Raw genomic sequence first — 15,102 nt, 5'->3', positions numbered from 1 at the left:
TGGCTACTTCAAAAGTCTCCCATAGGCATGCAAACGTTTGTCCAAAATATAATTCCAGCATCCTCAAAATGGCTTCACATTAATCAGGTCCATCCAACATTTTTATGCGAGTGAAGTACACTCTTAAAAAGAACTAAAAGGCTTGAACCTAAAAGGGTTCTCCGCCTGTCCCCATAGGAGAACCCTTTTGAAGAACCCTTTTTGGTTCCAGGTAGAACCCTTTTGGTTCCAGCTAGAACCATTTTGAGTTCCATGTAAGACACTTTCCACAGAGGGTTTACATACACTTAGGTTGTTAACAAATTTCTTGTTAACCAACTATAGTTTTGGCAAGTTGGTTTGGACATCTACTTTGTGCATGACACAAGTTCTTTTTCCAACAATTGTTTACAGACAGATTATTTCACTTATCATTCACTGTATCACAATTCCAGTGGTCAGAAGTTTACATACACTAAGTAGACTGTGCCTTTAAACAGCTTGGAAAATTCCAGTAAATGATGTCATGGCTTTAGAAGCTTCTGATAGGCTAATTGGCATCATTTGAGTCATTTGTCTCAGCCTCCAGTATTTATGCTGCAGTAGTTTGTGTCGGGGGGCTAGGGTCAGTTGGTTATACCTGGAGTACTTCTCCTGTCTTATCCAGTGTCCTGTGTGAATTTAAGTATGCTTTCTCTAATTCTCTCGTTCTCTATTTCTTTCTCTCTCTCTGAGAACCTGAGCCCTAGGACCATACGTCAGGACTACCGGGCATGACGACTCCCTGCTGTCCCCAGTCCACCTGGCCTTGCTGCTATTCCAGTTTCAACGGTTCTGCCTGCGGTTACGGAACCCCTACCTGTCCCAGACCTGCTGTTTTCAACTCTTAATGATCGGCTATGAAAAGCCAACAGATTTATTCCTGATTATTATTTGACCATGCTTGTCATTTATGAACATTTTGAAAATATTGGCTCTCTCTAATTTTCTCCTTCTCTCTTTCTTTCTCTCGGAGGACCTGAGCCCTGGGACCATACGTCTGGACTGCCGGGCGTGGTGGCTCCTTGCTGTCCCCAGTCCGCCTGGCCTTGCTGCTGTTCCGGTTTCAGCTGTTCTGCCTACGATTATGGAACCGCCACCTGTCCCAGACCTGTTGTTTTTCAACTCTTAATGATCGGCTATGAAAAGCCAACTGAAAATTATCCATGATTATTATTTGACCATGCTTGTCACTTATGAACATTTTTGAACATCTTGGCATAGTTCTGTTATAATCTCCACCCGGCACAGCCAGAAGAGGACTGGCCACCCCTCATAGCCTGGTTCCTCTCTAGGTTTCTTCCTAGGTTTTGGCCTTTCTAGGGAGTTTTTCCTAGCCACCGTGCTTCTTCACCTGCATTCTAGCTGTTTGGGGTTTTAGGCTGGGTCTCTGTACAGCACTTCGAGATATTAGCTGATGTACGAAAGGCTATATAAAATAAACTTGATTGATTGATTGTACCTGTGGATGTATTTCAAGGTCTACCTTCAAACTCAGTGCCTCTTTCCTTGACATCATGGGAAAATCTAAAGAAATCAGCCAAGACCCCAGAAAAAAAATTGTATACCTCCACAAGTCTGGTTCATCCTTGGGAGCAATTTCCAGACGCCTGAAGGTACCACTTCATCTGTACAAACAATAGTACGCAAGTATAACACCATGGGACCACGCAGCCATCATACCGCTCAGGAAGGAGACGCGTTCTGTCTCCTATAGATGAACGTACTTTGGTGCGAAAAGTGCAAATCGATCCCAGAACAACAGCAAAGAACCTTGTGAAGATGCTGGAGGAAACAGGTACAAACTTATATATATCCACAGTAAAAACGAGTCCTATATCGACATAACCTGAAAGGCCGCTCCAAAACCGCCATAAAAAAACAGACTACGGTTTGCAACTGCACATGGGGACAAAGATCGTACTTTTTGGAGAAATGTCCTCTGGTCTGGTGAAACAAAAATAGAAGTGTTTGGCCATATTGACCATTGTTATGTTTGGAGGAAAAAGGGGGATGCTTGCAAGCCGAAGAACACCATCCCAACCGTGAAGCACGGGAGTGGCAGCATCATGTTGTGGGGGTGCTTTGCTGCAGGAGGGACTGGTGCACTTCACAAAATAGATGGCATCATGAGGACGGAAAATTATGTGGATATATTGAAGCAACATCTCAAGACGTCAGGAAGTTGAAGCTTGGTCACAAATGGGTCTTCCAAATGGACAATGACCTCAAGCACACTTCCAAAGTTGTGGCAAAATGGCTTAGGGACAACAAAGTCAAGGTATTGGAGCGGCCATCACAAAGCCCTGACCTCAATCCTATAGAAAATTTGTGGGCTGAACTGAAAAAGTGTGTGCGAGCAAGAAGGCCTACAAACCTGACTCAGTTACAACAGCTCTGTCAGGAGGAATGGGCCAAAATTCACCCAACTTATTGTGGGAAGCTTGTGGAAGGCTACCCAAAACATTTGACCCAAGTTAAGCAATTTAAAGGCAATGCTACCAAATACTAATTGAGTGTATGTAAACTTCTGACCCAATGGCAATGTGATGAAAGCTGAATAAAAGCTGAAATAAATCCCTCTACTATTATTATGACATTTCACATTCTTAAAATAATGTGGTGATCCTAACTGACCTAAGACAGGGAATTTATACTATGATTAAATGTCAGGAATTGTGAAACTGAGTTTAAATGTATTTGGCTAAGGTGTATGTAAGCTTCTGACTTCAACTGTATATGTGATGAGATGTATAGACATTATGGGCATCATGTGGATAGAATATATAGTATATCTGAAGAATACATGTATAGACTAGTATATGTACAGAAATAGTTGAATAGGATGGACTTGACTAGAATACAGTATATACATATGAAATGGGTAAAACAGTATGTAAACATTATTAAAGTGACCAGTGTCTCATGTCTATGTACATAGGGCAGCAGCCTCTAAGGTGCACGGATTAGTAACCGGGTGGTAGAGATAGTGACTAAGTTCAGGGCAGCGTACTGGGTGTAGGCTGGGTAGTGATGGCTATTTAACAGTCTGATGGCCTTAAGATAGAAGCTGTTTTTCAGTCTCTCGGGCCCAGCTTTGATGCACCTGTACTGACCTCGCCTTCTAGATGATAGCAGGCCGTGGCTCAGGTGACTGAGGTCCCTGATGATCTTCTTGGCCTTCCTTTAACACTGGGTGCTGTAGATGTCCTGAAGGGCAGTGTACTCCCGGTGATGCGTTGGGCTGACCGCACCACCCTCTGGAGAACCCTGCGGTTGCGGACAGTGCAGTTGCTGTACCAGGTGGTGATACAGCCCGACAGGATGCTCTCAATGGTGTTCAGCCTCCTTCACCACACTGTCTGTGTGGGTGGACCATTTGTCAGTGATTGTCAGTGATGCGCACACCAAGGAACTTGAAGATTTTCACCTTCTCCACTGTGGCCCCGTTGATGTGGATGGGGACGTGCTCCCTCTGCTGTCTCCTGAACTCCACGATCAACTCCTTCATTTTGTTGATGTCAAGGGAGATGTTATTTTCCTGGCACCACTCCACCTCCCTGTAGGCTGTCTCAAGGGTTGTTGGTAATCATTCCTACCACTGTTGTGTCATCTACAAACTTGATGTTTGAGTTGGAGGTGTGCGTGGCCACGCGGTCATGGGGAAACAGGGAATACAGGAGAGGGCTGAGCATGTGCCCTTGTGGGGCGCCTGTGTTGAGGATCAGCATAGTGGGGGTTTTGCTATCCACCTTCACCACCTGGGGGCGGCCTGTCAGGAAGTCCAGGACCCAATTCCACAGGGCGGGGTTCAGACCCAGGTCCCCGAGCTTAATGATAAGCTTGGAGGGTACTATGTTGGTGAAGGCTGAACTGTAGTCAATGAACTGCATTCTTACATAAGAATTCCTCTTATCCAGATGGGATTGGGCAGTGTGCAGTGCAATGGCGATTGCATCATCCATGGATCTTTTGAGGCGGTATGCAAATTGAAGTGGGTCTAGGGTGTCGGGTAAGGTGGAAGTGATATGCTCTTTAACTAGCCTCTCAAAGCACTTAATGATGACAGAAGTGAGTGCTACAGGGGCAGTAGTCATTTAGTTCAGTTACCTTTGCTTTCTTCGGTACAGGAAAATGGTGGACATCTTGAAGCAAGTGGGGACAACAGACTGGGATAGGGTGAGATTGAATATGTCCGTAAACACTCCAGCCAACTGGTCTGCGCATGCTCTGAGGACGCGGCTGATGATTGCTGTTTGGCTGCCGTTTAATAAATAAAAATAAAAAATGTGTCCATAATAATCACATCATGTAGTAGACTAACCCGCACTGTATCTGCGAGCTCTTGGCTAGAACGCACATGCTAATAGCAGAGTGGGCACAGTCGCTATACTTATGCAACATTTTTTGTGACAAAACCATCAGTATGCCTAGAGTTGAAAATGCGATGGAAACCTTGTATTTTTTTATTCGGTACATGGGAATTTACTGCAAAAGTGATTTTTATGTGCACTTCATATTTATGCACATACTTTTATGTGTAAATTTGATGGAAAATGTGCATATTGTTTTTATGCAGATTTTAGATTATTCGCATGAAATTTATCGCCAATTGGATGGAAGCCTAGCGATAGTCCCCCTAACAACTCTGGCAAGTGCGCTAGTCCAGTGTCACTTTGATTATGGTCCAACAGCAGCCACAAACATCTTAAGAATTAGCTACAGAAAATAAGGACCACTGTAGAAATAAGTCTCCGACTTTATTGCGCAATCGCGGTCACTTTTATCATATGAAGAGACGTTGAAGAGCGTTGAACATTTTCATCTGCTCTTTCAGAAATAATCCTTGGTTCCTGCCTGTACTTAGTAAATATATGAGGGGAGGGGGGGGGGGTGTCATGAACCCCTCTTTAGGACCATCTGGCAGAATGCCCAGAATATATTCTATAAATTTAGATAGGAGACGTGCCAGATATGTATATAAGAGATCTAACGGGACTGCCCTGACAGAGCTCACTTCAGACCGGTACTTTATGCATCTAAGTTTGACTGTGACCTCTTCAGCTTGCTGTTAATAAAGAATGATTCATTTAAGATTGATGTCACGTGTACTCTCTCTCCGGCCTCTAGGTCATCAGACTGCTGATTATCCCGCACACCTGTCACCACCGTCAAGCGCACTAGCGCCTCTTGACACCCACCTGGACTCCATCACCTCGTTGATTATCTTCCCTATATCTGTCTCTCCCCTTGGTTCTTTCCTCAGGTGTTATTGACTCTGTTTCATGTCGATGCGTTGTTTATGTTTAGTGTTTTGTTTATTTATTAAAACACTCACGCCCTGTACTTGCTTCCCGACTCAGCGCACTCGTTACAGAATAACACGTCACCTAAGGGAAGCATCAGGGAGTGATTTTAATAACATTTTTGGTGTCAGAGTGATGACGTCGGGTCCGGGAACTGCTACAGGCTCTCATGCCTCAACCAGGCCGCCAGGCTTCCCTGCCTCAGCCGGCTCGTCAGGCTCTCATGCCTCAGCCAGATCACCAGGCTCCCCTGCCTCAGCCGGCTCGTCGGGCTTTCATGTCTTAGCCGGATCGCCAGGCTCCCCTGCTTCCACCGGCTTCTCAGGTTCTCATGCCTCAGCCGGCTCGACAGGTTCCCGCGCCTCAGCCAGTGTGACAGGTTCCCGCTCTTTAACAGGGGTGACCGGTACGCTCCTGATCCCCGGGTTCGTCCCCTTTGCGTTCGTCCCCTTTGTCTGCGTCCTGTGGCTGGAGCCATGCGTCTGGCAGGGGTAGTGTCACGTATACTCCCTCTTCGGGTCTCTAGGTCATCAGACTGCTGATTATCCCGCACACTTGTCACCACCGTCAAGCGCACCAGCGCCTCTTAACACTCACCTGGACTCCATCACCTCCTTGATTATCTTCCCTATATCTGTCTCTCCCCTTGGTTCTTTCTTCAGGTGTTATTGACTCTGTTTCATGTTGGTGCATTGTTTGTGTTTCGTGTTAATTGTTGTGTTTATTTATTAAAACATTTAATATTGCTTCCCGACTCTCAGCGCACCCGTTACAATTGACTTCAGGTGTCCCTGGTGGTAATTTCCACAGCAGTTTTATTTATTTTTTACTGACAATCATTCAATCAATCGAAACTGCAGCGGCCATTTGATGACTTGAAAGAGACATCTGTTACAAAACACCAAAAAGTTCAATGACATTCAATACTGAGTAGGACTACATGGTAGGGAGGGATGTATTATCTGTTGGTCAAGATTGACAGTCTATTTATTGTGGTGTTTACGCTAACCATGATATTGAAGTTGCCAAAGTCAGTATGCTTTGTTTAATGGCTGTGTGCTGCATTGACACAAATCTGTTGGTGGAACATTTGTTGCATATATAGAATCATAAATATGGCATCACAATGTTGAACATCTGACTTATTTTTAGTTCATTCTATGAGGGGGGATGGTGTGCAATTTATGTTACTGTACAAGAGCACAGTCATGTGAAAATATTTTTTACGTTTGGCAGGTGGATGCAATTTTTTGACCAGGCCCCTAATATCAACAGCTCATGTGAAGGCAAAATCATAGGCTGAAGTTCCTCCCTCTACAAAGTAATAAGTTCTGTTGGCCTACCTCTGCAGAAAAACGTCATAGCGGCATCGGTATGCAAAACCTGCCCGTCTGACCCGAAGGTGTTCCATCAGCCCCATGTACTTCACTTGGTGCCGAACCACCATGTCGTCAAACTGCCCTGTTGTGTGTGTGTGTGCGAGCATGCACACAAAAGAGAGAAAGACAGAGGGAAAAAGAGAAAGAAAGAAGGAGAAATTGCTTCATAAACACAGTTGACAGGTTGTCGTTTTGCAGTTTGGAAGTGCCACCTGCTGGTGATGATATGGTGCATGTGGTGGAGGTCAGAGGGTCTCTCACCTGGCTGTTTGGACTCGTTAGATTTGAGGCAGCGCACATACCAGGGCTCCTTAGACATGAGGATGTCTGTCAGTCCCAGCAGACTGCTCTTAAACTGGCTAGCAACCTACAGAGAAACAGGCCTGGAATCAGTGTCAGTCCCAGCAGACTGCTCTTAAACTGGCTAGCGACCTACAGAGAAACAGGCCTGGAATCAGTGTCAGTCCCAGCAGACTGCTCTTAAACTGGCTAGCAACCTACAGAGAAACAGGCCTGGAATCAGTGTCAGTCCCAGCAGACTGCTCTTAAACTGGCTGGCAACCTACAGAGAAGCAGGCCTCAGATCAGTGTCAGTCCCAGCAGACTGCTCTTAAACTGGCTGGCAACCTACAGAGAAACAGGCCTCAGATCAGTTGTTGAATCCCAGCAGACTGCTCTTAAACTGGCTGGCAACCTACAGAGAAGCAGGCCTCAGATCAGTGTCAGTCCCAGCAGACTGCTCTTAAACTGGCTGGCAACCTACAGAGAAACAGGCCTCAGATCAGTGTCAGTCCCAGCAGACTGCTCTTAAACTGGCTGGCAACCTATAGAGAAACAGGCCTCAGATCAGTTGTTGAATCCCAGCAGACTGCTCTTAAAGCTGCGATCCGCATAAGGTGAAACAGCGCCACTGGTCACCCCAGGCGCACTTGTTATTTTTTTGTTTTTGAAACAGGACAGAGGAGCATCCTCCATCGTTGTAAAAAAAATAAAAATAATCATAGAACATACTCTGTGCAATGATGTCAGAGGGAAAAAAAACGGTGTTCGTTGTTTGAAGTAACATATTTGTTGTTGTAATATCACAAACGGCTGTGGCAGTTTCACCACTACAGATTACAGCTTTAAACTGTCTGGCAAACTACAGAAAAGCAGTCCTCAGATCAGTGTCAGTCCCAGCAGACTGCTTTTACAATTTTGTGTTGTTTCAAGGGGACAATAAATAATCAAATTTAAACACAGAGCAATCTATTGCTTTTCTCAGTTATTGGTCATTCTGAAAACGGTGTGTCCCCATACAGCCATACTATATACAATATGTTATACTATTGAGGCAATGTACAAGTAAAGAAACAATGTAATCGTGACTTCAGGGGGACAGATGGGAAAGAGGTGGGAGAAAAACTTGGTGAGCTCTCACCGTCTCTGGTCGCCGCCTGCCATCCGACTCCTTTGATGCAAAGCACTCTCTGACTATGGTATTTTTAGATTGCCGCATCACCTGTGAGTAGGGAAAGGAGGGAGCGTTAAACAATAGAATTAGGAATTAAAATAACAGAATGGACATGAACCTGATGATTGGATAAAGGTCAGCCGTTTTGGTCAAGGAGGTGCCAGTGCTGTGATAAGATATTGTGTAAAATAAAGAAGTTGAAGAATTGATCAGCACTGTATGTTAGCTAGCCAGTTTTAGAGGAATGATTCCATACATTTTTGTTATTAACTGCCAATATGCCAACATTCCATTCGAACAATGCAGTCAATCCTCAGCTGAAATCAGTTGATGATAGGACTTAGACAAGTTGTAAATGCAACAAGTAATGATATTGTATCATATAAAAGCACAAATGCAGTCATTTATGGTCCGTTTACATATATACATAGAGGCTATTTATACAGTGCATTTGTATAATACCCATATAAACTGTATTTATAATTATATTACAATATTTTAGATTGACAATAATTATATTACACCATTTCTGATATATCACATGCCTTACTTTAATTTTCCTGCGTAAGTAAAATCAGGATTATGCCTCTCCTGACATTTATTCCAATTAGACTAGTTTGGATTTCTCCCTGACCAATATGGCTGCCATTTTCCCCCATTCTGGAACTTTGAGGGTTTATGACATAGACCCTCTAGTAATTTAATAGGATCTCTATGGGATAAATACGCACACACACACACACACACACACACACACACACACACACACACACACACACACACACACACACAACACACACATACACACACCAAGTGTATACTCAAGACCCATTGGCCAAATTCACTGCATTCCCCTCCTCCTCTATTATTTAAGTCTACAAGAGAGTAAATAATTAAGGAACCAATTGAAGAGTCCCTTCCTCTCTTCCCCGTCTCACATAATACATGAGTAGAAACCTGCAGACTCACATCTTTGATGTTTCTGTATAACAGGTCATTGTTTTTGTTGAGGAACCCTGGGATGACACAAACAACAACAATAACCACATGTGAGAGAGTGTCCTGAGTGAGAAGGGACACGTGAGAGTGGCAGTGAGATCTAGTAGTAGGACATGTAGGGACATTGAGGAGCAGAGTAATGCCACCACTGGGCCTGAGACCATGGTTTCACTTACCCACAACGCAGTAGGTGACCTCCCCGGCGTAATGCAGAAGGCGAAAGTCGTCTCTCTCCAGCGTCTTACGTGTCTTCTTGTCAGCCAGCTTGTGCCTGCAGTCAATGGGATGGAGAGAGGGATGAAGAGTGAGAGGAATTTAAGGACAGAGCCTTAGCTCATTGTGTCGACTCACAGGGTGGGACAATAACAGGTCTATCAGCAAAATGTTTAAGGCTTTGGGCTTAAGTGATAAGGGAGGTTGACTTAAGTGATAAAGTTACACCATTGTATATTCTTGAAAAGGGTTGTGTGTGGTCAACATGTACATATGCAGGACTGTGGAGCCGGGAGAGAGGGGAGGTAGCTACACTCACGTGACGAAATGAGGGTGACTGTCTAATTTTTCCTCAAGCCTCTCCAGAAACGTGAGGTCAGTGGCCTCTCCAGGCCTCAGGCACTCTTCATCCTGAGAAAGTAACAGGATTATCACCGCTCGCCATTTCATTTCAGCCAAGACCAATAGGATGCATCATGTTACTGTATGGGTTCAGTCTTATGGGCGTCCAGAATGGCACCCTATTCCGTATGTAGTGCACTTCTTTTGCCCAGAGCCCTAGGGGGCCTGATCAAACGTAGTGCACTAGATAGGGAATAGGATGCTGTTTGTGTGTCCTCACTAGCACTGAGATGATGCCCCTGTGTTTCTCCTCCACTAGGTCACAGATAATCTTGTTGTTGAAGAACTGGACAGGCTCCCACTGAAGAGGAAAGGAAGTAGGTGATAGGAAAACATGGGTAAGTGAGGGGAATACTACCCGAGTCAAACTCAACAGAAACACACACAACCCACTGGGCACACCACGTCATTTCAACGTTGACAATTGGGTAATATATGGTTGTTACGTGATCAATGAGATTACAACATCAAATAGACAGCCGAAAGTTTGTTGAATTCCCAATGTGTTATCACTATGCTTTCAACCATCTAAAAAACGACCAAATTCCTATGGAAAATCAATGTAAAAAATGTTGGTTAGGTTGTCACCTAACTTTTTTATCACTGGGCTTTCAAACATTTAAAAGCGCTAACACTTCATTTTCAGAGGTCCTTATTACAGTGTAATTACATGTGTATTTACAATGTAACATACGGAAGTCCAGAAAGGATACATGAATCAATAAATTAATTCCTTCATTATGTCGAGATCACAACTTATTTATCTCATGATTGTGACATTAAAAAAGTTGTTTTGTCAAGATCACAAAATAAACTCTATAAATAGGAGTGTGGACGTATTGATGATGGATTGACAATAATACTATGGCTGAAGCGGCAGAGCCCACAATGGATCAGCGCATACGTTTTTATTGATTGCTACGCTAAGCAATGGTACATTTCATGCTAACACCATGCTTTCATTTGTGTTTGGAGTTCATTATCAGTTTCTAAGTTAGAATGTTAGCAAGCTAAATGTCCCCTATCTTGAGTTAAAAGCTCGTGGAGCATCTAAGCCCTCATGAGGCATTTAAGTCCTGAATGATGCATATCAGGCTGTGTGCCACCCCCAAGACAACAGCCAATCTCATGCAAGCAACAACGCAGCTAACTTGGCTAGTCTTGTGAGCGAGCTAGCTAGCTAGCTAGGTAGTCTTGTTAGCTAGCTAGCTAGCTTGTTATCTATGCTGGTTGTTAGTTTGACTACCTAGCTCACAAAACTAGCCAAGTTAGCTGTGTTGTTCCTTGCATGCGATTGGCTGTGGTCTTGGGGGCGACATTCAGACTGGGAGACAGTGCTGCCTGTCAGGCATTTCTCTGATTTGGATCTCACGTAAATACCTACACGTACGCTACGGTCACAAGACACATGCCTCCTTATTGTCCCTAGAATTTCTAAGCAAACAGCTGGAGGCAGGGCTTTCTCCTATAGAGCTCACTTTTTATGGAATGGTCTGCCTATCCATGTGAGAGACGCAAACTCTGTCTCGACCTTTATGTCTTTGCTGAAGACTCATCTCTTCAGTAGGTCTTATGATTGAGTGTAGCCTGGCCCAGGGGTTGCATTACCCTTCCTAACAGCCTGGCCTTCATTTGAAAGCGTATGGAATGATCCAATATCACTATATCATGGAATGTTGTTGAGAGCATTTTTGGGAAAAGAAATGTATTCAATTCTTGAATAGCTTTTCTTACTTTGATAAAAATAGGAGTAGTCTTTTGTAGTTGGGAATAATAATCTCCAGGTGTCCTGTAAATTATTTGTAGAGATGGAATTTTTCAGCCTCTTTGGAGGTCCCTTGAATGTGCCTTTTTTATTGCTACGTCTGCCAATCTTATCGAATGTACGTTATGCTTTAGATCACCTGCTAAAATAATAGTTCCTGTCTGGATTTGATCTAATATAGCTTGAATTCTATCAACAACAAAAAAAGATTTGCCCCTGATGGGATATACAATGGAATCAATGTGTATTTTTCACCATTTCAGGTACAATTCAATGTTAGAAAAATGGCCTTCTTGGTCTTTGTGTTGGGATATACGGGAAAAGTACCTATTCTTATTTATCAGGATGCCTACACCTCTGCTGTTACTACAGTAGGTGGCAGCATAGGCCTCTCCAACCCAGCTCCTCTTTAAATATTGCATTTCTCCTTTTTTTAAATGTAACATTTGCAGGAAAACCACATCTTCTGACAATCACTTTGTGTGTTCATGAACAATAGGCTTCTCTTTTTTTTTGGAGCCTGTGCACATTCCATGCAATAAGTTGTTGGTCCTGTATAAAATCAAATTGAACCTTCTTTGTCTGTTCTGTCTATAATTAAAGAACCAGATAAAACATTTTAGCAGACATGTCATATGAGGGTCATATGAGGGTGGTGGGCATTCCCGCATAGTTATTGTATACATTACATACATAAAATAAAGCATGTGAGAATGTGGGCTAACAGAAAACGTACAAAAAACATAATGCAACGTACTTCTTTGTAATTTGTGGCACTATGCCTTTTTAGGGCTTTTAAGATCCAACTCCTCTGTACCAAAAGTTTGTGGATTATGTCATTGTACATACAGTACCAGTCAAAAGTTTGGACACACCTACTCATTCAAGGGTTTTTCTTTATTTTTTGTATTTTCTACATTGTAAAATAATAGTGAAGACATCAAAACTATGAAATAACACATATGAAATCATGTAGTAACCAAAAAAGTGTTAAAAGAATCCAAATAGATTTGAGATTCTTCAAAGTAGCCACCCTTTGCCTTGATAACAGCTTTGCACACTCTTGGCATTCTCTCAAACAGCTTCATGAGATAGTTACCTGGAATGCTTTTCAATTAACAGGTGTGCCTTGTTAAAAGTTCATTTGTGGAATTTCTTTCCTTCTTAATGCGTTTGAGCCAATCAGTTGTGTTGTGACAAGGTAGGGGTGGTATACAGAAGATAGCCCTATTTGGTAAAAGACCAAGTCCATTTTATGGCAAGAACAGCTCAAATAAGCAAAGAGAAACGACAGTCCATCATTACTTTAAGACATGAAGGTCAGTCAATCCAGAAAATGTCAAGAACTTTTAAAGTTTCTTCAAGTGCTGTCACAAAAACCATCAAGTGCTATGATGAAACTGGCTCTCACGAGGAACGCCACAGGAAAAGAAGACCCAGAGTTACCTCTGCTGCAGGGGATAAATCCATTAGAGTTAACTGTACCTCAGAAATTGCAACCCAAATAAATGCTTCACAGAGTTCAAGTAACAGACACATCTCAACATCAACTGTTCAGAGGAGACTGCGTGAATCAGGCCTCCCTCAGACAGAGCCCCGCTCCACTCTCACCAACAACCACCATTTGAGCTATAAAGACAAACAAGGAATAATAATTACTCAACATCTCCTAATCTGTCCAGAACTCTTATTCATTTTACATCAGGTTTGCAAAAAATAAAAATAAATGTATACATTGTAGTATCGTTAAATCCTTATTTTTCTCTCTCCCAAGCCAAACCCATCCCTCTCTACCTCACTCTCCCTGTTTTCTAGTCCCTTTACCCCACCCAAGGCATGCTTGTACCAACCTCCCATCCTTACCCACCCAGGCCAAGCTTGTCCCAACCTTCCATCCTTGCCCACCCAAGCCATGCTTGTCCCAACCTCCCATCCTTACCCACCCTTGCCCACCCAAGCTAAGCTTGCCCCTATGTCCGTACCTCCCATTGACATACATGCTATATTTCCCCCTTGTATTTTCAGTGTCCATGTAGCCCATTGGCATCGGCTACTTCTATTGTTACTTCATGGCGAAGAATGGTTATTTGGGGAGTAGAGTATACAGTCGTGGCCAAAAGGTTTGAGAATGACACAAATATTAATTTCCACAAAGTTTGCTGCTTCAGTGTCTTTAGATATTTTTTTCAGATGTTACTATGGAATACTGAAGTATAATTACAAGCATTTCATAAATGTCAAATGCTTTTATTGACAATTACATGAAGCTGATGCAAAGAGTCAATATTTGCAGTGTTGACCCTTCTTTTTCAAGACCTTTGCAATCCACCCTGGCATGCTGTCAATTAACTTCTGGGCCACATCCTGACTGATGGCAGCCCATTCTTGCATAATCAAAGCTTGGAGTTTGTCAGAATTTGTGGATTTTTGTTTGTTCACCTGCCTTTTGAGGATTGACCACAAGTTCTCAATGGGATTAAGGTTTGGGGAGTTTCCTGGCCATGGACCCAAATATCGATGTTTTGTTCCCCGAGCCACTTAGTTATCACTTTTGCCTTATGGCAAGGTGCTCCATCATGCTGGAAAAGGCATTGTTCTTCACCAAACTGTTCCTGGATGGTTGGGAGAAGTTGCTCTCGGAGCATGTGTTGGTATCATTCTTTATTCATGGCTATGTTCTTAGGCAAAATTGTGAGTGAGCCCACTCCCTTGGCTGAGAAGCAACCCCACACATGAATGGTCTCATGCTTTAATGTTGGCATGACACAGGACTGATGGTAGCGCTCACCTTGTCTTCTCCGGACAAGCTTTTTTCCAGATGTCCCAAACAATCGGAAAGGGGATTCATCAGAGGAAATGACTTTACCCCTGTCCTCAGCAGTCCAATCCCTGTACCTTTTTGCAGAATATCAGTCTGTCCCTGATGTTTTTCCTGGAGAGAAGTGGCTTCTTTGCTGCCCTTCTTGACACCAGGCCATCCTCCAAAAGTCTTTGCCTCACTGTGCGTGCAGATGCACTCACACCTGCCTGCTGCCATTCCTGAGCAAGCTCTGTACTGGTGGTGCCCCGATCCCGCAGCTGAATCAACTTTAGGAGACGGTCCTGGCGCTTGCTGGACTTTCTTGGGCGCCCTGAAGCCTTCTTCACAACAATTTAATCGCTCTCCTTGAAGTTCTTGATGATCTGATAAATGGTTGATTTAGGTGCAATCTTACTGGCAGCAATATCCTTGCCTGTGAAGCACTTTTTGTGCAAAGCAATGATGACGGCACGTGTTTCCTTGCAGTTAACCATGATTGACAGAGGAAGAACAATGATTCCAAGCACCACCCTCCTTTTGAAGCTTCCAGTCTGTTATTCGAACTCAATCAGCATGACAGAGCTATCTCCAGCCTTGTCCTCGTCAACACTCACACCTGTGTTAACAAGAGAATCACCGACATGATGTCAGCTGGTCCTTTTGTGGCAGGGCTGAAATGCGGTGGAAATGTTTTTTTGGGGGATTCAGTTCATTTGCATGGCAAATAGGGACTTTGTAATGAATTGCAATTCATCTGATCACTCTTC

The 15,102-nt window shown here is 43.5% G+C and overlaps 1 protein-coding gene across 1 annotated transcript in view; it reads right to left on the bottom strand.

The window, feature by feature from the left end:
- The window catches only part of LOC129826009 (unconventional myosin-Ih-like), a 42,350-nt gene that overhangs the window by 19,717 nt on the left and 7,531 nt on the right, over positions 1 to 15,102 (bottom strand). Inside the window, exons 12-18 of the mRNA XM_055886260.1 lie at positions 9,991 to 10,071; positions 9,688 to 9,779; positions 9,332 to 9,426; positions 9,126 to 9,172; positions 8,124 to 8,204; positions 6,965 to 7,070; positions 6,668 to 6,785 (exon numbers count right to left, since the gene is read on the bottom strand). Coding sequence (XP_055742235.1) covers positions 6,668 to 6,785; positions 6,965 to 7,070; positions 8,124 to 8,204; positions 9,126 to 9,172; positions 9,332 to 9,426; positions 9,688 to 9,779; positions 9,991 to 10,071 — 620 coding nt within the window. The remainder of the gene's footprint in view (positions 1 to 6,667; positions 6,786 to 6,964; positions 7,071 to 8,123; positions 8,205 to 9,125; positions 9,173 to 9,331; positions 9,427 to 9,687; positions 9,780 to 9,990; positions 10,072 to 15,102) is intronic.

Source organism: Salvelinus fontinalis, chromosome 28 (genome assembly GCF_029448725.1).
Source record: "Salvelinus fontinalis isolate EN_2023a chromosome 28, ASM2944872v1, whole genome shotgun sequence".
Classification (NCBI taxonomy): domain Eukaryota; kingdom Metazoa; phylum Chordata; class Actinopteri; order Salmoniformes; family Salmonidae; genus Salvelinus; species Salvelinus fontinalis.
The sequence above is the reverse complement of the archived record's forward strand: the minus strand, read 5'-3'. Positions and strand labels throughout refer to the sequence as shown.